A 27,592-nucleotide genomic window follows, 5' to 3' on the forward strand; every position below is an offset into this window, starting at 1 on the left:
AGGATTGAGTGATTCCCACCTTGGCGGATGAAAAGTGCCTTGAGGATTAAATGAAATCATTGGTGTGCTGTGCTTGATCAGTGTCCCTCCCTGCCCCTGTGCGGCCCCAGAATCCCCACCTCCATTTAACAGCGAATCAATGATGTTAGCAGAGCATATGCATTTTTCTTTAAAAACAAAAAATGTTTAAAGTCTTCTGTCCGCTTCTCCTCACTACAAATGCTCCTCTCCATTTTTACAAAACAGTCTGGATGAAGTCTGACTCCTAATTTGTGCCCACCTCCTTCCACTCTTGCCTGCCCCTCCAAATGCTTTCAGGAGTCACAAGCAAACATTTTAAAAACGAAATCTGCTTATGTCATCCCATACCCCACCGCCTGCTTCAAACTCATCTTTCTGGTCTCAGACCAGATGTCAACAGTGCAAGAGCCCTCCAGGACTGCTCGGTCAATGGTAGCAGGACCCGGCTAATGACCCGAGATGGCCACCGCTGATATGCCACGAGGGGGAATGGCCCAGAGCCCCCAAGGAAACTCACCAAGGGCCCAAGGGTAGTCTGGGCTAGGGGTCTGGTGCCTGTGCCAGCCCTGAACGTCACGGGGGAGAGCTATTGCAGCTAAGGATGTGACTAACACCTCTAATGGCATCTGTGCCCTGGCCCCGTGTTCTGCTTTGGGGTCAACGGCTGAGCAGGAGAGCTTGGGAAAAGGGAGCCACATCAGAGCCAAAGGGTGGGGAAAGGAAACAGGCTGTGCAGGATAGCCGTTCAACAGCGACACCGTGTGGTGGTGACAGGAGCAACAGGCTCCGGAGGTTGTAGTCACGACGACAGGCTGCACAGGATAGCTGTTCAACAGCGGCACCGTGTGGCAGTGGCGGAAACAACAGCCCAGCAGGTGGATCCACTCGGCCTGACCTTACTTAGGAGGCAAGATGCGCTCCCTTTGGACTGAGTAAACTCTAAGTACTCGTGGGAAGTGTGGCATGCGGGGTGTCCCCAAAAAGGGAGAAGGAGACTTTCTACTGAGAAGGGCATGTGGGGGCTGTGCTGTCAGCACCGCAGAGCATGCTGGGTATAGACGGTGAAGAAAAGAATGGACATGAAACAAGAAACAACACCATCACACAGAATTCCACAGAGAAAGCAGTGCTTTTTGGGGGGCGGGGAGGGGGGACTCAGACCTCGCAGGACGCTCATAATCCCTGAAATACACATCCCACGCTTTCTCAAGGAGCACAGTTCCTGTATGGAGGTCATTTCCGAATCTGAGTTCCGAGAAATTTGCAAGGGCCTCTGGTGCAAGGGCTGGAGAAAGGCAGCCTCTGCCCCACGGGCACGTCAGGAGCAGGTGCGGACAACCTCTCCCCTCCTGGCGCCCACGGCCACTTCAGCCGTAGCGAACATCTGCACCGAAGAGCAGGAAATTCTAGGGAGAGAGGAGAACGCTGCCATCAGCGGGACGTGCGCCCTGGTTTGTGAGCGCGGGGCTGCTGGGGTTTCTGAAGGAAACCTTGGGAGCAGCCTGCCCGACGGGAAGGAGAGCAGAGTGGGGCCTGTCTGCTGACAGAAAGGCAGGAGTGAGGGGGGGTGGGCACTCGGGATGTCGCCGCCGGGGTCTGCATGTCAGCACCGTGATCCTATCAGCAGCCGCCCTGGCAGCTGTCCCCTCCCAGACATGGGTGGCGGACCGCGGGCTGCAGCGGAGGCCTTCATTTGTCATCCCTGCCTCATGGCAGCTCAAGGGAGCCTCCTTCCCATCAAGGCTGCAAAACCACTTTTCTTTGCTCCTTCCTGCCCTTCACTCAGCATTTTCAGAAATGAAGAAATTGCATGGTACCATGGAGTCGTTTTTTTTTTTTTTTTTAAGGATGAACTTGGTAAAACGTGGGGAACATGGGGGGATGTGCGGCCTCTGCTTTCTTGGCTACTGTTCCGTAGTCTCAGCCCCACTGGTAGCCTGCCTGAAGACCTGGGGACTGGGGGTGAGGGAGGGCGGGGAATCTGGACGACGTGGCCAGGCCCCACGAAGGCCACGAGGTTAACAGGAAAGCCACTGAGCCAGTTAAGGAACGCTATAGTGGGGTGGCAGTGTCATTACCCAGTGGACATGCTGGGTTAAGGGGCCTCAGGGCCGAGACTCCAGGCACACCAGCGAATGCACAAGTTGGGAGCATGGAAGAATCTAGAAGTGCAGCTGGGTCACTGGGTGGCACAAAGGCGGCTGCTGGCTTGGGGCAAGTGGGCAGGGAAAGCCAACAGTGGGGGAGGGCAGAGGCCTGGGCAGGAACTCTGGAGAACTCCTGCTGGTAGGGTGAGGGCAGGGGGCGGAGGAGGGGAAGAGGAAAGGGGAGGGAAGGTGAAGGGAAGAAGGGGAGGGAGGGGGAGGGAGGAAGGAAGGGGAAGGAAAGGGAAGAAGGAGCCAGGAAAGAAGCCGGCACTGACCCCGTGAGAGGCAGCTGGGAAATCGGGAGAGGGAGCCTTTGAGGAGAAGAAAGCATCCCTAAGTAGTCTCAGATGCTGTTGTGGGTCTGGCTGGGGGACAGACAAAAGGAGGTCTCCATTCTGGGACTAAGTCCCCTCTTGGTACCTCACTTTTTACCACCACCCCCCCCACCTCTCCCCCAGGCCTAGAATGTTGCCAGGCCGCCGAGGGAGTCATGCGATACCCACTTGCCAAGTATTTAAATACATCCACTTATAAAAGAGGCCCTGTGGCCACCAAGTGAGCTCCGTTTTTACCGAACACAGTGTGGGAACGCTTCCAAGCCAGTGGTTCAAAGCGGGGGCGGGGAGGGGGGACCTGGCTTTGAATTTGGACTCCATTGAATAGCCACGTGGCTTTTCTGAGCCTTCCTCTTCCCTGCGGGTGAACAGCCCCCCACCTCGCGGGGTGTTGTAAGGGCAGAGGGTGCTTGCTGCAGGGCTGGCCTGCGGGAAGCTTTGTGGCAACAGGTTGCTGGTGTTGAGGGACATTTGGCGGAAGGAGCCCTTCGGACCTACCTGGTGAGACTGAAGCACCAGATTGAAGAGCTGGACGTTGCTGGGCATCGGGAGAGGGAAGCCTTCTTGCAGCCGCTCTGCCGTGGAGGAGGAGGTCAGCAGGGGGAGGGGAGGGGGCAGCCTCCCTGAACCAGCGTCCCCGGCTCTGGGTAGGGACTGGCACTACTTGTAGGCTGGACAAGTAGGCTGCCCCAGAGATGCTCTTCACCACGCGCAGGGACCCGGAGCCTTGCCTTCTCGCCCCGTCAGCCCCCAGCCCACATTCAGCATGCGTGCAGACCTCTTCCCCAAGACCCCCCTCCCGAGGTTGATGGCAATGCTGGTGTACAAGGTCAGGGGCGGCTGCTTGCTGGGGGTGGGGGGGGGGAGGGATAGACAGCCCGTGGCATGCGACTGGGGGTATCTACCCGTGTGCACACGAAGCCCCTGGATGTTTAGGATGAAACTAGAGACAGGCGGTAGCCCGGGACCCCTCCCCCCCATACCACCATATTCTGATGAGAGCCTCTGGAGACTTCTAAACTCAAACCTGGCCTCCCAGATCATTAGGAAGCTACATTTGCCAAGGTGGGAGATGTCGTAGCCTATATCATAACTTTTGTCTTAATTGACAATTTCTAACTATTCTAGTCCCGTGGTATGTGGTCCTCTAAGAGAGGTATGTGCTCTCTTGTCCCTGGCTCTGCAAAGGTTAGGCTTTTATCAGGGCGATGAGCGGAAGCCGTTAGCCGAGGTTAGCCCTTCTTCCCTGGCCCTTCTCCCAGAGGTGGGCGGGGGCTGAGGGCTCTGGCTTCAGAGCTGGGATCTGATCCCAGCTTCGTCTCTCACCCTCCCCCGGGACCTGCAACCAGCCCCCTGTGACTTCTCGGATCTCCCATTTCTTCCCAATTGGAGAGATTACTAATCCGCATGTCATGGGGCGGTCTTAAAGACTGGGTGAAGTGGTGGATGAGCACATGATAGGAGCTCAGCCCGTGGGGTCCCCTTTTTTCATCCCCTTTTCTGGGTCAGATGCCACGTGAGGTTCATTTGAGTGACCACCCTCCAGCCTCCATAACTGGGGCCAGGTGTTAGGCGGCTGTAGGACTTAACTCCCTCCGCCTCCCCTAGGACTGAAAGTCAACCGTTTCTCCAAAGCACCTTACCGTTAACCTTGGGAATCACAGCAATGGGTACAACATAGTTCATGACAGCCTGCAGCACTTCAACCTGCAAATCAGAAGGACGGAAGCCATGTCAGGGCGCCCGGGCATCAGCCTCCCTCCCCAACAGGGCAACCTCCGAGCTGGGACCCAGGTGATGCCGGGCAGATTCCGCAGCCCAATCAGGTCACCCAAGTGATCGCTTTTGCACCCAAAGGTTCCAGATGTGAAGTGTGTTCTAGATGGAAGGTACCAGGCCGAGGAAAGGAAGGTCATCAGAGAGTATTTAACCATGAAAACCGTTGTGTAAGAAAATGCATCACCTCAGACACTGCCGGCTACGGGGCAAACTGGTTCAACCCTTCTGAGGCTCTGTTTGGCAATGTTCATCAAAAGCCTTAAAAATGTGTGTGCCCACCCGGGTGGCTCCGCCGGTTGAGCATCCGACGTCGGCTCGGGTCATGATCTCACAGTCCGTGAGTTCGAGCCCCGCATCGGGCTCGAAATGTCTAACAAATGGGGGAATTTCCTAGGGGGCCCGGGGGGGGGGGGGCTTTGATTCTAGGAAATACTATGCAACTGTTAAAAATAGTACCGTAGAAATTTAATTGTCCACACAGAGATATTCATGTTATATTTTTGAGTGAGGAAAAGCAGGCTATGGAAACCACACAATTCTGTTGTGTTGTTGGCTATGCATAGCAAAAGGTCAGGTAGGATATACTCCGAATGATTAAGTGGTAAGAATAGAAATGGCTTTTATTCTCTTTGGTTTGCACACCTGTAGGTTCTGATTATTCTATAACGTACATGTTTTGCTTTTGCGATAGTAAAACAATATTCAAAGGTAATGTGGCACCTCAAGATGATTTCCCGGTGACGTTTACAACTTGTAAATATGTACATTTTTGTTTGGGGAGCAACTGAGTTTCCTTCGCCAGGCTGTAAATCCCTGGGCTCATGAAATGTGGTGCCCTTCTTCCCATGAATCTGAGAACTTTAAATTTTGATCTTATGCAGAAGCAGACGTTGGTTACCAACTGAGTCAAGCCACCGTATATCTGAAATATTCCCAATATTCTGGAAATATTGGGAAGAAGCAGGCCCACAAAACCCTGGCACCAGTAAGTCTGTGAAAATACAATGAGGACACTTTGGGTCCTTCTGTTCGTTGTAGTCCTTTTGGGTGGAAATGGCTGGCTGGATTTCCATCCAATGGGGAGGGATGTTGGGATGGTCTGACCTCAGGGCCAGGTGGCTTCCAAGGTACCCACTTGGTGGGGCTCTTGGGGGGCATTTCAGGGATCCAAGAAAATGCTCTCCAGGGGTTCAACAGGACGCCCCCCGGGAGATTGGGCCATGTGTAGGACAGAATCAGCATGCCGTGGCTTCTAATGGAAGTCACAAGGGCAACTGGAAGTCACAAGGGCGACGCTCATTCAAGGTGGCTGGTGAAGAGTGCAAAGCTGCTATTTACTTGGGCAACTCCCGTGCCCTAGAGGGAGTGAGGGGGGTGGGCAGGGGTGAGTCTGCTTAATGATGGTCAGTGATTGCAGGTAGTGGAATCATCTAGCAGGCTGGCGAGATACCTACTGTCTCCCCTCCCACCTGCCCTTCTCCACCTCTACATGACTCCGCCCTTCACCCAGCTGCTCAAGCCGAAAAACGAGGACTCATTCTTCACCACCCCCTCCACCCACATCAAAGTTCTCACCACGCGGCCTCGAACACCACTTCCAAAGCGTGGCTCCAAACCACCATTTTTCTCCTTCTTCACCCACAAATGCAGTCCGTCTCCCTGCTGATCCACCCGGGCTAGCTCTTGTCCTCCCAAATCCATGCCCCCTCACCCCAGCCAGGGGCATCTTTTATAAAGCTACAAACCAGAGCAGGCCGCCCCCTGTGTGGAACAGTCCACCGGCTTCTCACTGCCCTTTGAACACAATCTACTCCAGGCCAGAAGGCCCAGGATGAGCCAGCCCCACCTGCCTCTCAAGCCGCATCTCCTCCTGTACCCCCACGCCCAACTTGCTCTGCTCCAGCCCCGCAGGCTTCCCTCCATTCCCCAAACATGTGGAACTTGTTCTCACCACAGGGCCTTGGCTCCCGCTGTTCCCTCTGCCTGCAGTAGCTCTTTACCTTGCTGGCTCTTTCAGCCCAGATATCACCTCCTCAGAGAGGCTTTCCCTGATCACATGGTTTAGCCTTCAGCCCTCGATATCACCTCCTCAGAGAGGCTTTCCCTGATCACATGGTTTAGCCTTCAGCCCTCGCCGCGACTTGCTACCCCACCCTCATTTTGTTCTTCGCGCAATTAGGAAGGATTATCCTGGGTTTGGGGGAAGGTTGGAAGTTCGGAGAGGGGAAGTGTGGAGCAGTGATTGGAGCTTAGGTCTGTGGGCCCACAAAGCTCCACCCGCCGTGACGTCACATGCAAATTATATGCAAAGGGACAGGTGGCCTCCACACCGGATGCCATGAGCCCTGGTGGCTCTGAGGACAGTTCATGAGCCTTAGTGGCCCTGAGGACAGTTCTCTCCAAATCAGGGGGACGGAAGGAGCCACCAAAGGCCTCAGACTCACCGAGAAGGGGCCGATGTCTGAGTGCTTCAGTTCTAGGAGCAGCCTGTGAGAAGGGGAGGAAGAAACTGAGACCACCACTTGCCTGGGCTGTGTTAGAGCCCAGTTGCTGGGGAGAAGGGGCCCTCTCTGGTGGATGCCGTCTGGTTGTCCCACCCAGTATTCATTCCCCTTCCTCTGGTCACAGCCCCCTGATTGTTTCTTTAGGGTACTTAGGGTATCCTACGTTGTTAGCCCTGAGCTCTGGGGTAGTCTGGCGAATAGGGCAGAGTCCACCTTCCCTGCCATCGTGATTGTTGGAAGGAGGGACCTGTGACCCATGCTGGTGCAACGAGAGTTGGCCCTAGGACTTCTGGAAATATTGGGGATGAGGTGTTTTCTTTCCTCCGGGAAAAGAGAGCTCCCGGTGGCCATTTTTGTGGCCCCTTGGTGACAGCCTGCTGTGAAATGGATCACGCGTAGGGGAGAGCAGAACCAAGAAATGGAGAGAGTCAGAATCCTCAGGATATCATTTGAGCACTGGGATCCACCCTTGCCTGAAATCCTTAGACTTCTCAATTACCAATAAACTGTCCCCTCTTTATAGTCTTTATGACATTTTAACCGTGATCAAAGGGGGGGGGACCACGTGGCTCCCTGTTGAACCTCCATCCGTCACTATGTTGTGTGCTATCCTCCATGGGAAATCATAGAGCCCCCAGGAGGCAAGGGCCATCATACTCACAGGTCACAGATAAGGAAACTGACGGAGCCACTAGGCAACTTACAAGGTCTCACAACTAACAATCAGCAAAGTGGGATTTCAATCCAATCTCTCTGATGCCTGAGCTCTTGTCTCGAATACCCTAGAAGGGGAGCTTGCAAACTCACCCTTGTTCGGCAAGAGGTGGGAGCCCCGGGACTCCTGCCCTGTGGACTCTCGCACCCCAGCCCCGCGTGTTTGAGAGTCTGTTCAGCCCTCACCCAGCTGTATCCTCTCCGGCTCCCCTACTTGGGAGGCCCATGGGCGTTCAAGGAAAATTAAATCCACATGTATCTGAGGCAGTAACACCTGTCAGAATGATGCCCGGAGAAATAAGCCGCGTGTAAACCTCAGGAGCCAGTCTCAAGGTTAAGAAGGACAGCTCTGTGCTGGAGAGAGGGCGGAAATGGGCAGGAATGTAGGTCAAGACTCAATCCGAGCAGCGCGAGCGTGATTAAGAGGCAGACAGCAGGTCTAGCGGTTGGGGCCATCACATCTGCTCTCTGAGGATCTCCCTCTCTGCTGTGTGTGTGTGTGTGTGTCCTTCTCTCTCTCCCCCCTTCTGTCTCTCTCTCTCGGTCTCTCTCTTATCATGCCTCTCCATCATCTGTCTGTCTGTCCCTCTCTGTCTCTCCCCGCCCCCCCACTTTGTGTGTATCTCTCTCTGAGAGTCTCTCCATGTGTCTCCGTTTATCTCTCTCTGAGAGTCTCTCCATGTGTCTCCGTTTCTGACTTTCTCTCTCTCTCCCCATTGCTGTCTTTCTCTTTTCCGCGTGTGCCTCTCTCTGTCTTGCTTACTGAGCACTTAGATTTCTTGTGTTCTCAATACCTCGACGCGTTTGAATATCTGATTTCATTCTCACCTACAGCGCTGCTGGCCAGGAACAATTATTGGGCTTACTTATTTGTTTCTTCTAAATCACTGGGCCTCTTCTGCAGCCAGGGCAACGGGACCTTGGTGAGTTCAGTGTTTGCAAGGTGAGCTGCGCTTTGAGGGCGGGCGGCCTCAACACCAGAGCCCGCGCTGAGCCACAGCCGCCTCTGTTGGGGTTCTTCCAACACGAGGTGGCTGACAAAGTCCCAAGGATGGGGTAGGAGGAAATCGCTGTGGGTTTTCCGAGCGCTAAGGCGGATCAGGGATGCAGGTGGCTGGGCGCTGCCGTGGCTCAGCGCGGGTTGGAGGCACCAGCTGGCATCGCCCAGCCACGCGTCTGCCTAGGACGGAGGAGCCGTCCAGGGTGCAGGACTTTCAGTGCTAACGGTGGGGGGCTGCGGGCAAACCAAGATGACCGGTCACCTACGTGTACGACTTTGGGCGGGGCCCTTCCCCTCTGCACACCAGTTTCACTGTCTGTAAAACAGGGCCATGGGGCCCGCTGTGAACCATTTGAGGCTTAATTGCCACCGATGAACAAGAAAGCAACGACACCGTGCTCGGGGTGTTGTGGGGCCACTGCTGGCCCACGGGCCCCGAGAACGGATGGGCAGCCACTCCTGTCGTCCCCACACTTACCTGTTCAAACTGAGCTGTCCCACAAGCCTGTCAGGCGTGGCTCCGACCGTCACAGAAATGTTCATGCTCTGCAAAGCAGCAAGCCGAAGAGTGAGGTCCCCGAGCCCACGCAGAACCCGAGGGGGAGGGGCTCTTCCTTTTGCTCCGTGCCTGTCGGTGAGTCCTGGGTTGTCAACCACCTACCACTTAACACTCTTGGATTCCATTCCAGAGTTCCCAGGCCGTTCTCACAGGCTAGGTGAGACAGACCTCGGGGCTGGAGTCCAAGCCAGCCCTAATGTCAAGATATTCATTCATCCATTCATTCATTCATTCATCCATTCATTCAACAAATACGGACGAAGCCAGAAAACCGAGCTCCCCGCCTCAGCTTTCCTGCCCACTGTCTGTAAGACCTGGGACGATCCCCCCGGGAGCCCATTTGATTGGCAAAATGGGGAAATGGGTCTCGACTTGAGAGACGGCAGACCTGCCTGAGGCCTGTGAGCACCCCCCGGTGGGGAGAAGGTCTGGTCTTCGCCTCCATGGTCACAGCGGGTGCCACCGAATGCTCATGGGGAGACAGAGAGAGGATGAACCCACACACCAGCAATAGAACCCAAACTTGAACGAGCAAGGGCTTACACACGCAGATGAAGGCATCGACAGAGATGTGCGTCAACAAATAAAAGATGAATGGATGAACAAATATACACATGAATGTTTAATTGAACAAAGGTTTAAGTAAGTGAATAAATGAATAACGGATTAATGCATGTATGCACCAGAACAGGTCTAGCGCATTTCAAGTCAGCAATCTAGTGAATACTTGAATGAATGAGCAAATACACAAACGCATAACTGAATGACCAAAGATACGAGCGAATGAATCTGAAACGGTACACGTATTTCAAGGCAGCGACAGAATGAAGAGTTGAATGTATGAATGCCCGCAGAAGCCAGAAACAGTTAGTACCGTGGCTCTGGTCTCAGACCCTGGAGCGTCTGAACCTGGGCAGGTGCACCCTGGTCCCCCAACTCCCAGGGCGCTGCCCTCGTCTGCCCACACCTGCGAACCGCTTACCAGGCGAAGCACGAACAGGGGGGCCAAGGAGGAGTTCGGGAGGACAGCAAAGGCCTGGGCATCCAGGGTAGGGGCGAGGACAAGGCCTTCGGGGTGCACGGTGAGGTGTGGCGGGGAGGAGGCCCAGAAGACGAGCTGCACCTTCATGTTGGGGAACATCTTGGCCACCTGCAGTCCCCAGTGGGGACAACAAACAAAGTGACGATTTTATTAAACTGTTTCTAAATCCTATCTTGTGTTGGCCCTGCATAAACGCCTCCAACGTATTCTCATTGTTTTTAATAAAAAAAAGTTTGTTTATTTATTTGTTCATTTATTTATTTATTTTTGAGAGAGAGAGAGCGAGAGAGCGAGAGAGGCAGAGAGAGAGAGAGGGAGAGAGAGAATCCCAAACAGCTCCACGCTCCGTGCACGGCCCGTCATGGGTCTCGATCCCACGACTCATGAGATCATGACCTGAGCCGAAATCAAGGGTTGGATGCATAGCCGACTGAGCCCCTCAGGTACCCCTTCCCATTGCTGTTGGAAAGATTGCACTCTCTGCACTTGGTGTCCACGACCTCACCCCATGGGCCCCAGTCCCTGCTCTCCAGCTCCAGCCATATGGGACTCCTTTCTGTTCCTCAAATATATGACCCACTCTGTTCCTGTCCAAGTTCCCCTGCTGAATGCTCATCCCCCCCCCCCCCCGTTCTTTCCCAGTTTGCCTCTTTCCTTTCCTTCAGGGGTCAGCTCAAATGTCACAGAGCAGTGGTGGCTTCCTGGGGGAACTGAGGAGGGCTTTGTGACACTGCCCCCGTCTCTCCTAGCTTCCAACCCTCCCCCAGGCAATTCACGGTTAGGCCATAAAGCTTCAAGGGGAGTCCCCTGGTCCCCCTACCAGTCACACTTGCCCACACCAGTACCTCCTGTATAGAAATTTCTGGAAGGGCCACCACTGGAGAGGCTGTTATGGATGGAATGTTTGTGTCCCCCGAAACTCATGCGTTGAAGCCCTAACCCCCTGTATGGCTATAGCTGGAGATGAAGCCCTAAGGAAAAAATTAAGATTCAACGAGGTCATAAGGGTGGGGCCCTAATCCAACAGGATTAGTGTCCTCGTAAGAAGAGACACCAGAGCTTGCTTGCTCAGAGGAAAGGCCATGTGAGGACACAGCAAGGAGGCAGCCATCTATTAAAAAATTTTTTTGATGTTTATTTATTTTAGAGAGAGACAGAGCGCAAGCAGGGGAGGGGCAGAGAGAGAGGGAGACACAGAACCGGAAGCAGGCTCCAGGCTCTGAGCTGTCGGCACCGAGCCCGACGCGGGGCTCGAACTCACGAACTGTGAGATCATGACCTGAGCTGAAGTCGGACGCTCAACCGACTGAGCCACCCAGGCGCCCCAAGAAGGCAGCCATCTATTAGCCCAGAAGAGGCTCTCCCCCAAACCCAAATGTGTGGGTACCTTGATCTTAGACTTCTTGGCCTCCAGAACCATGAGAAATTTATTTCTGTTGTGTCAGCCACCAGTCCGTGGCACTTTGTTATAGCAGCCTGAGCAGGCTGAGACAGAGGTCCTCGTCTAAAGTGACCTCATCCATCTGTTGGCTTCATTTATCTTGGCGTGCATTTTCTTATTTGTTTTGGGTACCTGAATAAGAATTTTCTCTCTTCACTGGACTGGAGCTCCAGGAGGGCAGGGAGATGGTCTGCTTTGCTAGACGCCAAGAACAGGGCCCTGGGCACACGGTGAGCCCCCAATAAATATTTGTTGCATGGAAAAGCCCCCAGTGTCTACCCTCGCGCCTGGTCACCTGGGTGCTCGGAGCCTTTCTCTGCATTGAGGACGGACTACACAAGGCTACTTCCACTCTCAGGCTGGGTTGTCTCTAGATCTGGAGAGGGGGGCTCTCATCAGGCCATTCGGCAGAGCTTAGTACTCCCCGGTACCCCCAGGATGCCTCATGAGTGGACCAAAGGGGAACAGACTCTTTCTTACCTGGGGTATGAAGATTCCAAAAACATCGGTTGTCAGTCGGAATTTGGATTCCTTTGGTATCTGTAGCAAGAAAAGAAGAGAAAAAGATCTTGCGGGATTATGTGCTAGATTGGGGGGGGGGTCCGTAGGAGGGGTGAAAGACTGAATCCACAAAGGCACAACGGCCAGTCTACACGTGACAATAGAATGGGGACCCCCAACTTCTGCAACAATCAGCCTGGAACAGCCTGGACTGCCAGCTTCCCCCTTTTTTTTTTTTTCCCCAAAAAACTCGGATAGGCTCTCCAAACCAATCACATGGGATGCCCAGCTTCTCTTAGCTCACCTCCAGCTTCCCCGTGCCAAAACTCTCTAGGAGCACACTTGTAAAGGTATAAAGCCATCAAGTTCCCCCTCCTCTGCGTGTGTTTGAGTCTCTGCTAAATGCAGGTGTTGGTGTCTGACTCTCTCACCCGGAAGAGTTCGCATTCGGGAGGTCTTTGTTTATCTTCCCAGGGGACACATGGTTGGTGACCTGGTTGCACCTGGACTCTGGACAGGATGGTTATTTCCTCATTTTACAGATGAGTGAACTGAGGCCCAGAGCAGGACTCGGCTTTGAATATATCGATAGAGACACTGAGGCTGATGATAATGGTGGTTTGAGGCTAAGCCTGGATCAGGGCAAGGGCGAGGGCAAGGGCGGTGTTGGCTGTAACTTTTATCCTCGTCCAGGACTTCCTACGTGCTAAGCCCGTGCTGAGTGCTTTGAGAGGTTGACCTACTGCTCTGAGGTCACCCAGCTAGAAAAGAGGGGGTTGACATTCCAACTCAGGTCTGGCTGCCCCTAGAGGCTGGACTGTGATCTCCCCCGTGTAAACACAAGTTCAAGTCCAGACGGGCCTGCTGTGCTCCGAGCCCCGTGCTCTTCCCGCATCCACCCCCAGCCTGGCCTTACCACGTTGTCCGTGACGGTCAGGTTCAGGACCCCGGCCTGTTGGTACACGAATCCCGCTGTGTTGAAGAAGTAGTTGGAGATGCCCAGGTACACCATGCGGTCGTGGTCGCTGGGAAAGGCCAGTGGCGGAGGGGCAAAGGGAGGGGGACTGGGGTGGGCCCACCTGAAAAACTCCCCCTGGGGGCGGAGGCGACAGGGTGAGCCCGGGATTCCTTCAGGAATTATAATTCAACGTCTTCATTCCAGGAGAAAATGGGCTGGGGGTACCAATCACGCACTCACAGAGGAGGAAGCCATGGCAGAAACTAACAAGAATGTCCTACGCCTCCTCGGTGCTAGTTTCTAGGGGCTCTTCCTGCCAGTCCTGCGAGGGGGATGTGATTATGCCCATTTTGCAGGAAAGCATACTGAGGCCCCGGGAGCCGAAGAGGCTTGCCTGAGGCCGCTCGTGCGACACTCCCAACCTCCCGGCCACTCCGTCAGCCCAGCTTCAACCTTGCCAACAAGCACGGAAATTCTACCAGAAGAACAGCGAGGTTCTGTTTGTTGGCTTTCATCTGTCAAATTAGCAAAATGTTAAAGGGAGAGGTAAACTGTTTTAAGTGTATGCATATTTCAAGCTGACACCATCCAGGTTTGGGGGAGAGTGTTCAGATGCTGTGGGGGAATATATGTTTATAAGTTTCTGAAGAGCGACTTGGCCACACGTTGCCAAAGCAGATCATTTATTTAGCTAAAAAAACCCAATGCTGAGTTATAAAAGAGTAAGTTGTAGATGGATACATATGGTAGAAAACCATTTATGTAAAATTTAAAGGCATATAAAATGTACTATTTAAGAATTATCGACACATAGGTAAGCAGTAAAAGTGTAAACACCACAGGTAAGAAGGATACACACGGGCGTCTTATCCGTGTGGGTTCCCTGCTGGGTACGGGTGCCCAAGGAAGCCTCAGTGTTTATTTTTCAAATGTTTCAAAGAAAAAAATCAGAGGCAAATACAGCAAAATGGTAACATTTCTTTTTTTTTTCCTTTTTTCTTTCTCTCTCTCTCTTTTTTAATGTGTATTCATTTTTGAGAGAGACAGAGTGTGAACAGAGGACGTGCAGAGGGAGAGGGAGACACGGAATCCGAAGCAGGCTCCAGGCTCCGAGCTGTCAGCACAGAGGCCGACGTGGGGCCTGAACTCATGAACTGTGAGATCATGACCTGAGCCGAAGTCAGACGCTCAACCGACTGAGCCACCCAGGCGCCCCTTAATGGTAACATTTCTTAAAGCTCGGTGGTAGGTACGTCAGTGTGTAATCTTCTCTGTATCTTTGAATCATTTCGTCATAAAAAATTAACCACCCTTTCACCTATCTTACAGAATACCATGCAACTCTTTAAAATAATAAATAAGTGAGGGGCGCCTGGGTAGCTCAGTCGGTTAAGCATCCGACTCTTGATTTCGGCTCAGGTCATGATCTCATGGTTTGCGAGTTTGAGCCCCCCATCAGGCTTTGCACTGACAGCGTTGAGCCTGCTTGGGATTCTTTCTCTCTCTCTCTCTCTCTCTGCCCCTCCCCTGCTCACATGCATGTGCTCACTTTCTCTCTCTCTCTCTCTCTCTCTCTCTCTCTCAAAATAAATAAATAAGTGGACCCATGTGCCAACTCTAATGCATATTTTTAAGCGAGAAGAGCAAGTGAAAAGATGATATGTATCCATTCATGCAAACAGATTACCAGCAAAATCGGATGGGCTTGCATTTATGTGAATGTTTAGAACCAGGGAGCCCGGAGATTCACATATAACACACCCTGAGCCTCACAGCCATGACCTCTGGGCAGGAGCCTGGGGGGGGGGGGGTCAATAAACAGGTTATTCTCAACCTTTATTCCATTGTACCACTTAGATTGTTTTTTTAAAGTATACTATTTGGTCCAGCAATGCCACTTCTAGGAGATAGCCAAGGATGGGCAGAGACCCAGATACAAGGATGTTCACGGCAGTTCTGGTTAGTGTATACAGTGTGCTCTTGGTTTCGGGGGCAGATTCCCATGATTCATCACTTACATACAACACCCAGTGCTCATCCCAACAAGTGCCCCTCTCCTCAATGCCCATCACCCGTTTTCCCCTCTCCCTGCCTCCCCCCATCAACCCTCAGTTTATTGTCTGTATTTAAGAGTCTCTTATTTATGGTTTGCCTCCCTCCCTCTCTGTAACTCTTTTTTCCCCTTCTCCTCCCCCATGGTCTTCTGGTAAGTTTCTCAAGTTCCACATATGAGAGAAAACATATGGTATCTGTCTTTCTCTGACTGACTTATTTCACTCAGCATAATACCCTCCAGTTCCATCCACATTGCTGCAAATGGCATGATTTCATTCTTTCTCATTGCCAAGGAGTATTCCATTGTATATATAAACCACATCTTCTTTATCCATTCATCAGTTGGTGGACATTTGGGCTCTTTCCATAAGTTGGTTATTGTTAAGAGCACTGCTATAAATATCGGGGTACATGTGCCCCTTCGGATCAGCACTCCTGTGTCCTTTGGAAGAATTCCTAGGAGTGCTATTGCTGGGTTGTAGGGTAGATCTATTTATAATTTTTTGAGAAACCTCCACACTGTTTTCCAGAGTGGCTACACCAGTTTGCATTCCCACCAACAGTGCAAGAGGGTTCCCATTTCTCCCCATCCTGGTCAACATCTGTTGTTTCCTGAGTTGTTAATTTTAGCCTCTGAGTTGTAATATTTGGGTAATCTCTCTACCTCTCCTCCCTTCCTTCCTCCTTTCCTTCCTATTTATTTATTTCTCTGCTCTGCTTCTCTGTAGTTTCTAACTTTTCTTTTTTGCATCAAATGTATTTTAGAACAAACAAGTAAACAGTAAACAAGCCAATCACCAATCGTGGAGGGACTGAATGGAGTACATCCAGAGGGAATTCAAGGGTGGGACCCACTCCAGCTGGGGTGGTCAGGGAAGGCTGCTTTGGGAGTGACATCCAAGCACAGACTCACCTGGAGTAGAAGAAGCCAGTGGGTCGAGGGGGGCATGCGAGGGAAGGCAGTTCAGGCAGAGGGGATGGGTAAGACAAAGGCTCTGAGGTGGGAACGAGCTTGGTGTGTTGAGAAAGTGCAAAGCCCATGTGCCTGGTTGGAGGGTGGTGAGTGGGGGGAAAGTAGCATGAAATGATACTCCATCTATCCACCATCCATCCATCCATCCATCCATCCATCCATCCATCCATTTGTCTGTCCAAGCAGAATATTTACTGAGCAGCTAATAGATACCAAGCATGGTTCTGTGTGTGCACCTACAGTCAGGAACAAAGCAGCTATAGTTCCTCCTCTTTCATCATAGTGAGGGAGATAGACATGTGACTCTGTGTGTGTGTGTGTGTGTGTGTGTGTGTGTGTGTTGGGGGGTTGCTAATAATATGTGATGTTGAGAAAAATAAATCAGGATATGGGGGGGAAGAAGGAGCTATTTCAGTGGGAGTGGGCTTTAGTGGGAGGGATATTTAAGTGAAGACTTAAAAAGAAGGGAGAGTTTATGTGAATATCTGGGTGAGAGCATTCTGGGCAGAGAGGGAGCAGGTGCAAAGGCCCTAGGGAGCGAGCAGGGATAGAGTGGTTCAGGAATAGCGGGAGGCCAGCCAGTGTGACCAGAGCAGGGAGAAGATGCCGAGATTAGGATGTTGGGGAGCCCCAGGAGGGCCTGTGGCAAAGGCATGAGGGTATAAGTTCCCCAGTGTAAGTCTCACCTTCAGCTGCCCATCCAGGCTGTCAGTCGTGGCTGTTGGAGGTGCCACCAGTGAGTAATTGATCCCAGCGACATGATCTATTCGAGTTGTCACTAGACGGGAAGAAGATGAGCCATGAGCTGCCTCCCCTGGCAGCATCTTTAGGGCCTGAGATGCAGTGTTGGCATCTGCCAGAGTTGAACGGCAAAGAACTGCAGTGCAGGTTCCATTCCCACCTCCTCCACGAAGCCCTCCCTGGGCTCCCTTTAAGGGAAAATGAACCCCCACCCTACACAAACGGACATTATCTCTTCCCCTGCTTCCATAGCCCCGAGATGTAGCTAAAACACAGGGTCAAGAAGCAGAGAGACCTGGGCTTGAATTGGACTCTATCTGACCTTGGACAAGTTGCTTTCATTACTCTAAGCCACTTTTTGTCACGTGTAGAACGGGGCAGCACTGGTGAGCCCACAGATGCCTTGGACATGGGAGGGGCTCAAAAGCCAAAGGGACCATTACTAGCAGTGATAATATCCCAGGCTGAGCCCAGGTTGGTCCAGGTCTGAACAGTGTGTGTGGTTCCCAGCAGTCATGAATGAGAATTAAATAAATGCCGGTCCCTCCTTAAGCCCTTCCTTCCCACATCAGAGGGGAAGACACGGGGCTCGGAGATGTCACTCCTCCAAGATGGCACAGCTGGAGAGTGATGGAGCTGGGACTCAAACCAAAGTCATTTGCCTGCCTGCTGAGGCCAAACCGCGGTCAGTGTCATTGCACTGAACATGCCCAGGTAGGGCCCATCGCGGGAGGGTCTGGGGCCGTGCCTGGGGAAGGAATCATCTTGAATGGGCTCGCACCATGGGCTGCCATGACTGCTCCACCGGGAGGGAGCCTGGCTAGCAGGTTGGGGTACAGGCTCTGGAGTAAGAAAACCCCAATTAGGATCCTGCTTCTGCTTCTTTCTGGCTTTGCGACCTCGGGCAAGCCACAGTTCCTTTCTGAGCCTCAGTTTCCTCCCGGTAAAGTTGGGAGACTACACCGACCTCCGTGAGGCGTTGGGAAGCTGAGAGGAGACGGTTCCTCTGGGTGCGAGGACATGGGAAGCACTCAGCCAATGGGAGCCTGCCCCCCAACCTGCAGCTCTTCAGTTACTGGGAGGTATGGAGAATTGTCCCCATTTTAAAGATGTGAACACCGGGGCCCAGAGAGACGAAATGACCAGCGTCAGATCTCAGGGCAGCTATGAGGGCCCGACCACAGAGAGCTGGGACTGTTTGTTGTTTGGCCCCGGCACCGGTGGGGGAATGAATGGGCGTGGGCGGTTCTTGCACCTGCCAAGAGGGCCTGGCCCATTTGGGGTCCGATGCGAGCTGCCGGTTGAAAATCGTCCGTTCTACCCGTTTCCACCCAGACCCAAGCCTGTCTGGGAAGCCTGGTGGCTCCATCACACTCTCCTTGTTCTCCTGCGCCCCTCCCCCTTCTCTCCCCGTCTCCTTGACCTCGCCCAGCGCTCACCTGGCAGCGTCTCTAAATACCGTTGCAGCTTGGAGGACACGGAACTGGTCACCACCTTGCAGATCTGGAGAGAACCAAAGAAGTGGCCAGTGAGGGCTTCCCGTGGCGGAAAGTGTCTTTCGGGAATGAGGAACCGGGCACGTTTTGCTTTCTTTGAATGTTTCTTCGAAGGAAGGGGGGAGGGTAGGAGGGAGGAAAGTGGCGGAGGGAGAAAATTGGTTGCCCTGAGTGTGTTTCTATCACACACGCAAGACTCTGCACGCGCCTAGAATATCGTCCTCTGAGGAGCCGGTACCTCTGCCGCGAGTGGTCTGGGGAAGGGGGTGGGGGGGGGTGGCACATCTGGGAGCTGGGGCTGCCTGCCCCTGGGCTGCTGCCCTCTAGTGCCACTCCCCGACGAGGGCCACCAGATGGCTCCAAACCACAGCAAATCGCATCACAGCCTAGAGCCCAGCTTCCAGCGGCTGCTTGTGTCGTCCCCTGCTCTCCGCCCCCCCCACACTTTGCGTAGACCGGGGCTCTTCCTTCCCTCAGATGCCCACCCTTCACTCTGTATTCCCGGGAGTTAACTGCCCAGCTCACTCCTCGTCATTTCCAGCCCTTGCTACGATCATGGACACCCTGGTACCTCGTTTATCCATCCATCCATCCATCCATCCATCCATCCATCCATCCGTCTGTCCATTCAAGCCAGTACTGTCTTCTAAAGAGTATTTTGCTATGATCAAGAGCTCCACCTCGGAGGGGGGGGGATAGCCTGGGTTTGAACCCCAGTCCCATCACTTCCCCCGCTGAGCCTCAGTTTACCCATCGGTAAAATGGAGAAAACCATGACACCCCCTAGCATAAGGATTTTGTGCAGATTAAATGCTGGGATCCTTGTAGAGAGCTCGAGACATAGGGCCAATTTCACTGCAAGCACTCTGTATGCAGGCATCCTCCCCCTCCCCCTCCCCTTCCCTCTCCCCCTCCCCTTCCCTCTCTCCCTCCTCTCCCTCCCCCTCCCCCTCCTCCTCACCCTTGTTGTCTAACAACAGGTGCATCATTACTTTTTAACTTGGCTGCTCCTGAGGGCCACTCTGAAGGTGTCACCAAGAAATACTCTGTTTTTATAGTTCCAATGTTAAATGCTGCCATTGCCCTTGTACTATGACTTAATTACAAGGACAGTTGAACCACGGGTTAGTCAGGCTGGTGGGTGAGCGCACCGCCTGCATTGCCTGAGCAGCTGGGTGCAAGGAGGTACTAAGGTCCCCATTTTACAGATGGTCCAACCGAGGATCTGAAATTTGCTTAAAGTTGCAAAGCGAATTAGACCCGGGGGCCGGATTCTGCCACTAAAACCCATTTTATAATCTGCTGTGGTACGCATTTTGACAACCACGCACCGCTTTTGTTTTGTTTTGTTTTACAACTTTGACAGAATGCCGTCAGACCAATGATCTGATCTGACTGATGTCTCCCTGTCCCCACTGTCAGTGCCTTTGACCAAGAACCCAGTGGCGGCCCTCTAGAAGACTGTACAGCTTCCTTGGGCTCCCTGAGGTCCCCTGCCCCATCTTTTGGCTCCTCCAGTCATTCTCACGGCAGCCACAGAAACTCTTCCAAAGCACAGATCTGGCCGGGTCACCCCCTTGCCTAAAATCTTCAGTGGCTCCCCGCTTTCCTCGGCTCACTTGGCCTGGGAGACAGGCGCAGGGCATTCCTGGCAGCTTATGGTTTATTCATGGAAAACCAGCCCAATGAATGGCCCCTTTTCTCAGCCGAAGAAGCTGGCCTGGGTGGATTTAGGGCGAGGGAGGGTTGGGGAACGCTAGCCAGTGGCCCTTTTCTGTTCCAGCCCCAGGGGATACTTTGCTGGCACGCTAGCCTAGCAGCTTCATCAATCGTGTGGTTTCTGGGTGGGGAGCACCAAGAGGGGGGACTGGGGAATGGCAGGGATGGGGGAGGAGGCCGGAGCTGGGAGAAGGATGTTTGCCTGAGGGAGGAAGGCAGGGGGAAGAGCAGAGGAGGTCCAGGCAGGGCGTGGGGCGAGTGCACGCTCTGTGGGTGTGTGCTGTGACCCTCGTTTTAGTCTCTTGCTGGACTCCTCACGACTGGTTTTTAGAGCCGAGCCGGAGGTCTCAAAGAGCTATGAGGACGGCTTCCAGTCCTCTGGTCCGAGAGCAGAAGGATCCAGCGATGCCTGCACTGAGGGCCCCGCCCACTCCGAGCCCGTCTTACCTCGCTGGTCATCCTGTTTCGGAGCGAAGATTCCATTTTTTCGTGGAAGAGGTTGATCAGCCACCTGGAGATTGACATGTGGGGACAGGCATGAGGCTTCCGAGGTGTCCCTGGGCTGCCTTGGAGGCTGCCTCATCTGGGACACCTTCCTCCCTCCTTCAAGTAACCTAGGCACCCTCGTGCCCAGGCTTTAACTGGGCACACCCCCATTAGATACTTGGCCCTCGGGGTGCAGTGACTTGTTCATGAGTTTGTTTCCTCAGCTGGTGCACGGCTGGGGCGCCACCCCGTCTCAGCCTCTTTCGTCGCTGCTGCTCTCCCCCTTGACACTCCAGCCGCACTGCTCTGCAGTATCCTCCTGTGTTCTATGCTGCCTCCCACCACAAGGCCTTTGCACATGCTGTTCCTGCTACTGAAAACACCCCCTGTCCCCCACATCTGCCTAATTAACTCCTACTTATTCTTTTCATTTCAATTCAAATGTCATTTCATCAAGGAAGAAGCAGCCAGCCCTCAGACTGGGTCAGACCCTTCCGTTCTATGTGCTCACAGCACTTTGTACCTCTTTTTCTTAATTCTTACATTCTTTTGTGATCCTTTGTGAATCATTCATTAATGCAATGATTTGATTAATGTCTATCTCCTCCAGTGGGTCGGAAGCTTCAAGAGAACAGGGGCTGAGTGGCTCGGAGTCTGGGGCCGGATAGCCGTGGGCCGAATCCCTCTTCAACACCCACGAGGTATGAAAACTCAGGCTCTTTTCTATCCCCTCTCTGCCTTGGTTTTCCCTTCTGAAAACGGGGGCCATAACGGACTAACTTCACCGTGCGGCTCGACTGAGACAATTCACAAGCTGAAAAGCACGCTTGGCTCACGGTAATGCTAGCTGACGTCCCGCTGATGTTCGCTATTGCTAAGTCTTTATCGGCCACTGCTGTTTCCTGGTGCACAGCAGATTCTCAGTGGACATTTGTTGAATGGGTGAATCAACGCCTACAGATCTGTGGTGAGGGTTGTGCGGTTCAACACACGTCAAGGGGTTAGCCAGAGCCCGGGGCATAGTCAGGGCTCAGGAAAGTCTGTTGAATGAATGTCGGGTGACCAAGTGACTCCTGGAGGTGGGGGCGGTCTCTGTGCTGTCTGCGGACCCTGCCCCTCCCCTACAACGGAGGCCTCTGAACAAGGCCTGGCAAGAGGTGCACTTGGGATGTTCTCTGAATGCAGGGCAGTGTTTCTTAAGGTCTCTCCTCCCGCCCACGGCCCTAGGAGACCATACCCCAGGCTGCTGCCTGAGATGTGCACACGGACACTGTTGATGTGGTTGCTGCATCTGGAACAGGAGACGGTGCAGTGGCCGGAGGCGGGGTCAAAGCCCAGCTTCAGAACGGCCGAGATGGAGACGCCCTCCACGCTCAGGTCAAAGTTGCCGCTGGTTTTGCTGAAGGGAAACACAGATCAAAGAGTCAGAGCAGGCAGTTTCTTCCCTAGTGCCATTCAAACTTCAAACCTGGGCCGGAAGGTAGGTTTTGCTGCTTGAGATGGAATTCAGAGAGGGGAGGCCGCCTGCCCGAGGTCACACAGCACGGAGGCACGCGTGGATCTGTGTCTGCCTGGCAGAACGCTGCTCTCTCCCCTTGCCTCTGCCCTTGCTGAGTAGCTTTGGGTATGTTTCTCAACTGCTCTGATTTCCAGTTTCCTCGCCCAGACCCTTGACCGGCCGTTGATCACCGGCTTTGTCCCTAAGAATCTGCATGTTTGGAGACTTTCACTAATTAATGTCCTCATTCATGAAATGGGGTCAATAGCTCCTCCTTCAGGGATGGAACGAGTTTGGGGTAAGACGGTGGACGTGAGCGTGTTTGCCAACTCTCCTTTAACATAATGAAGTACTGTTACCTTTTGTGCCATCAGCGAGTGAAATGATAGATGCAAAAGAGCCCACGTGAAGAACTAAGCGATGTTTACTGTGGGGAAGGGACAGGAAGGCAGACTCACGTCCCTCTCCCCAAAGTGTCTTCTCCTCTGTGATCCCCCTGGAATCGCCACAAAGTCGCTGAAGTGATTGGTCGTTCTGAGTCGCCACCCCTAGAGGGCAGGCTCACCGTGGTGAGAACCCAGTATTTCGATTCAGAGTTGTGGTTTGGATGATTTGCCCCAATTTTCCATTCCTTTGCCTATCTTGGGGGGGAGGTGCATGCATTTCCAGGCTCTTGCCTTTGGGCTTGGCCACGTGACTTACTTTGGCCAATGGCGTAAGTGAGTAAAAGTGAGTAGAAGTGACCACGGGCTAATTCTAGACCTTAGAATGTTTCTGGTTGCCCTTTTCGCATGTCAGCCACCACCGAGGACATGCTTTGAGTAGCCCACAGGTCTAAGGAGGAGGACGAAGAGATACGTGTAGAGAAGGGCTGACTCAGCTGAGCCCATCCCAGATCAGCAGAACCCCAGCTAACACACAGATACATAGTGATAATATATGACTATTGTTTTCAGCAGCTGAGTTGGGGTGTTTTGTTACACGGCCATAGCTAACTGATAAAGGGGTAAATTATAGGTCCCGCTTAGCCTTCCATCCTACGCTTCACGTACCAAACTCAATCTTGTCAATGTCTTGCGTTGTGACACGGACAAATGCTCAGCTATTAACCAGGGGCTATGTTGAATTTTCACACATGAAAAATCCCCCCCAGGAGCCCTGTGGGCACAAGTGGTGATGGGTAAGGCAAAAATTGAGTGTTCCTGAGGTCCTGGCCCTTACCCCTTTTCCAAGTATCACCTAAAGCTCACCCACACACTCAGTCAACACCAAGGTTGGAAACGCACATGAAGTTCTTTCGTGCCTTCCATTTTCCACTCATCTTGACATTGGCGTTTGTGATGGAGAGATCGAGGCCCTCACTGGGAGCTAGTTTTATCTGGGAACTGGGAAGCTGGAATCCACGGATAGCCATGCTGTGAAGAAGAAATGCTCAGTTAGCCTCCTGGGGGCCCACACAAGAACTCAGTTAATGGTTAGTGCAGACTCATCCCACCCCCAGCCCTTCACCACATCCACTGCAGAAGAACCCGGAAACTACGAGAGCCACCTTGGAAACTCTGTGGGCATTGGGCAGAGTGGCAGGCTTTAACGTCAGACAAATCTGCATTTGAATCCCGTTCCTCAGTGTACTGTTGTGTGACCCTGAGTATGTCACTTGATCATCCTGAGGCTCAGTTTTCTGGGCACAATAACCTCCATCTTGCGGGAAGTGTGACCATCAACGAGGATAACAGATGTAATCTCGCCTGACTGCAAGTTCTATGAAAGGGTGGAATGTGTTTCTCTTGGTTCACTGTTGTAGCCAAGCCTGTTGTGTCAGACACATAGTAGGTGCTCAAAAATATCTGTTGAGTGAATAGGTGCATAAAATTCTGTAGTGGACATTTATGGGTTTTCTGCCCGGCACCCACACTCCCCTCTTGTGGTAACAGAACTTCCTTTTTCCTTTGGGGCTCCACACAGCTACTCCATGTCACTGCAAAGGAAGTTGACTTTCCATGTTCACAGGGTGGAGCTTTTGACTTGGGCATGAGCTAGTTAGTGTAGGGTATCCCCTGGCCACGGTGATTGGTTCAGGGACGTGTACGTAACCTAAGGTGGGACGATCAGAGTGAGAATCTTAGTGTTTTTGCTTGAGATTCAAGGGAAAAGTGCTCTCTTCCACAGGATTCGGAGTGCTGAGGAGATGCCGGTCGCCATCTTGCATCTCTGAGGGGACACCCCACCTGAGAATTGGACCTCCTCAAGAGAAGCGATGCTGAGAAGTGGCAAGGAGAAAACAGGGGCCAATGTCATTTGGGGCTACCTCAAGCTGAACCTGAGGCCAGACTACTCCAGAGACTTCTCAGACACGTGAGCCAATAAATTCTGGTTTGAGCCATTTTAGATTAAGCTTTCTGCTCTTGAACCCCCTCCTCCAAATCCTGCTTGCTATATGGGCCTGGCACAGAGTTTTGGGGTTCGTGACACATTCCCCCTGCCTTGGGAGTCATGGTGAGCACCTTCTGTGGCCTCCTCTACACTCAGCTTGGGGGACTATATCCCCTCGGGGTGGGGTCAACGCTAGACTGGGAGTCTTAACCTCTCTGAGTTTAGGAGTTTGTGGCTCTGTGATTCTAGGTCTTGGTGGCCCGGGACACTACAAGTTCTGTACACGGAGGGTTGAGTTCAACAGGCCTCACCTGTGGAAGCTATAATGCCCTTTCCCAAGATGCTTGATCTTGAAGCTTCCTGAGAAGGTGGGGATGGTAATCTTCTCCATCTCCTTCTGCAGCACGGCCACTCCTTGCTGGCAGGCTGAGGGGCGAGAAAAGGGGTGACAGTCAGAGGCACAGCCTGTCCCTGTCCATATCAGGGGTCGGCTAGGGTTTTCTGTAAAGGTCAGATAGTAAATATTTTTGGGTTTGTGGCTCACGCGGTCTCTGTCACAACCACTCAGCTCTGCTGCGATTGCACGAAAGCAGCCACAGACGATAAGTAAGCGAATGGGTGTGGCTGTGTTCCAATAAAACTTTAAAACTTCATTTACGGACACTGAGATTTGAATTCCAGATAACTTCCACATATTATTCTTTGACTTTTTTTCAATCACTTAAAAATGTAAAATGTAAAAGCCATTGTTTGTTCACGGGCCATGCAAAAACATGTGGCCAGCCAAATTTGGCCCGAGGACTGTCGTTTGCCAATCCCTGGTCTAAAATATCACCCCAAGGGGCACCGGGGTGGCTCAGTCAGGTCATGATCTCGTGGTTCATGGGTTCGAGTCCAGTGTGGGGCTCTGTGCTCACAGCCTGGAGCCTTGCTTTGGATTCGGTCTCCCTCTCTCTCTGCCTCTCCCCTGCTTACGCGCTGTCATTCTCTCTCTCTCAAAAATAATAAACGTTAAAAAACATTTTTAATAAAATAAAATATCACCCCAAACACCCAGTCATGCATTCTATGAGTATTCACGGAACACCTACTCTGCACCTCGCTCTGTGCTGTGCCCTCGCAAACACTCCATCTCTCTAACCTTTGGCCTCTCTCCACAGGACCTTTGCTTGTGCCATTTCTGCTGCCTAGGAAACCCTTCCCTCCCACCTTCACCTGGTTAACTTCTGGTCCGCTCGATCCTCACTTCCTCCGGGAACCTTCTCTGACCCAGGAGACGAAAGCAATCCTCCTTGTTATCATTCTCGTGATGCCACGGGCATGACTGTTTGTAATTGTACATCTATGCATGTGACGCTGTGGTTACCACCTCTCCCAACTGCTAGACAGGAACCCTTCAAGGCTCGCAGCGGCCACATCCGTTTTGTTGATGAATGTGGCCCCTCCATTTACCGTAGTGATCGGCACTTACTATTAGAAGGCACTTAATATTGGGTGAGTAAATGAACGAACGCCCAAAGTCAGGAATCCTGCCATCAGTTAGGTGGCTAACGGCGTCCAAGGACCCGTCGAAAGGCAGACATGTTACTTGAGAAGGAGGAAGTGGTAAGAAGAGGGATCCCAGGCTTTGTGTTTTCCAACAGCCAGTGGAAATGACGTCTCCCCCCACATTTACTCTTATTCTGTGCCAGGCACTGATCTGAGCTCTGTACACGTATTAAGCTATTGAATCTGAAAACCCCCGGGAGGAGGTCCTGTCACCACCCCCAAGTCACAGGTGAGGAGGAGGAAATTTGGGAAAGTGGCCACACAGCTGACAAGTGATGACCCTTCAAATCCTGACCCTTCTGGTCCCGGAGCCCGTGCACTGGGCCAGGTCTTAAAGGATCTCAAATGCCATGCTAAAGGTTCAGGACATCTTCTGAAGGCAGGGACACGAGCAGATTTGCCGTATTTCAGGACACCCACTCTGGTTGCCACATGGGGAAACTGAGTCTGCTGTGACAGAACACGAAGGCTTCTGGGTTTAAAAGCTGAGCCCAGGCCTCTGCTCCCAGGAAGCCTTCAAGGCCACCCCGTACTCTTGTCTCCGAGCTCACGTGGAGCCTTCTGCCTGCACCTGGGATTCAGAGATGTCCTGCCTGGGTTGGGGAAGGAATTCGGGGGTGGGGTGCCAGGTCCCCCTGAGTTCTGTCCCCGTTCCCTCAGCCGCAGGCCAGCCCATGAGGGTCTGCCTTCTCCTTGGTCTGACCTCTGCGCGCCTGGATCTCCCGCACTGTTCCACAGTTCATCTCTCTGCCACTGGGGGGCAGCGTCGAGCAGCCCCGCGCGGGGAAGGTGGGGGGCATGAGCCAAGACTGGTGGCGAGATCTAGGCGCGCACTTCCCTAGTGCCTCCTCCAAGCTTCAGTTTGCTCATCTGTGGATGTTGCTGGTGACGGGTATGTCCTACCCAGGGTTGAAATAAAGATGAAATGACCGGCACAGAGTGGAGCGGCAGGGGCTGTTTTATGCCACTCTTTCCTCTGTCTGGACCCGGATGAATGGCCTGGGGGGACCCTCTCTGGTACATCCAGATGGGTAATGTGCGCAGTGTGGCTGCCAAGCCCCTGCCCTGGGGGGAGACCGTGAAGAAGGGCCCTCCTCCCCCATCCCCGTCACTTAGCCTCCTCACAGGGCCTGGGCTCTGCCCACGCTGAAGATGGAACCAGGAATCTCAAGGCAAAACTCAATCTCAAGACTGAGAATCAGCTTTGGGGGGAAGAGAAGGGCCTAGAAGCCTGAGCTGGCAGTTGGGTAGAGAGAGGGAGGAGACCATGAGGACCCTCAGGGGCCTGAGCACTGGACGTGGAGTCCTCCAGATCGGCACTCCAATCCCAACCCTGCCTGCCACCTTGCAGCTCTGTGACCTTGGGCCACTCACCTTGCCTCGGTTTCTTCATATACATGACAGGGGTCAGAGGGCCTCCTTTGAGGAGCTGTGAGCAGGCCATGCACTGGAGTTAAAGGACTGCACACAGGAGGTGCTCGATAAGTGCTCCTTAGGGGCAGGAGAGGAGGGAAGGAAGGCGTCTGATTACCGTAGTCCAGGCCTTTCTGGGTGATCCTGGCCACAACGCCGGGGTTCGTGGTCGCGATCACAGCTGTGCCCAGGGTGGCCAGCACCACCAGGGTCGCTCGTGTCAGTGCCTTGTCAGGTTCCCTGGCCATGTTCTGTCCTCCAGAGCCGCCAAAGCCTCGAGGCCTTGGAG

General features: G+C 53.1%; 1 protein-coding gene across 1 annotated transcript; it reads right to left on the reverse strand.

Moving 5' to 3' along the window:
- Nucleotides 1-1,131: 1,131 nt before the first annotated feature.
- BPI (bactericidal permeability increasing protein) lies at nt 1,132-27,592 on the reverse strand. Its single transcript, XM_027070072.2, has 15 exons — nt 27,422-27,592; nt 24,654-24,768; nt 23,256-23,384; nt 21,709-21,870; nt 20,433-20,496; nt 18,210-18,273; nt 16,716-16,807; nt 12,960-13,136; nt 12,023-12,082; nt 10,042-10,209; nt 8,979-9,046; nt 6,727-6,769; nt 4,147-4,210; nt 3,002-3,078; nt 1,132-1,427 (listed from the first exon to the last, which is right to left on the reverse strand). The coding sequence occupies exons 1-15, from the start codon at nt 27,549-27,551 to the stop codon at nt 1,389-1,391; spliced, it is 1,452 nt and encodes a 483-aa protein (XP_026925873.1). The 5' UTR covers nt 27,552-27,592; the 3' UTR covers nt 1,132-1,388.

Source organism: Acinonyx jubatus, chromosome A3 (genome assembly GCF_027475565.1).
Source record: "Acinonyx jubatus isolate Ajub_Pintada_27869175 chromosome A3, VMU_Ajub_asm_v1.0, whole genome shotgun sequence".
Lineage (NCBI taxonomy): Eukaryota > Metazoa > Chordata > Mammalia > Carnivora > Felidae > Acinonyx > Acinonyx jubatus.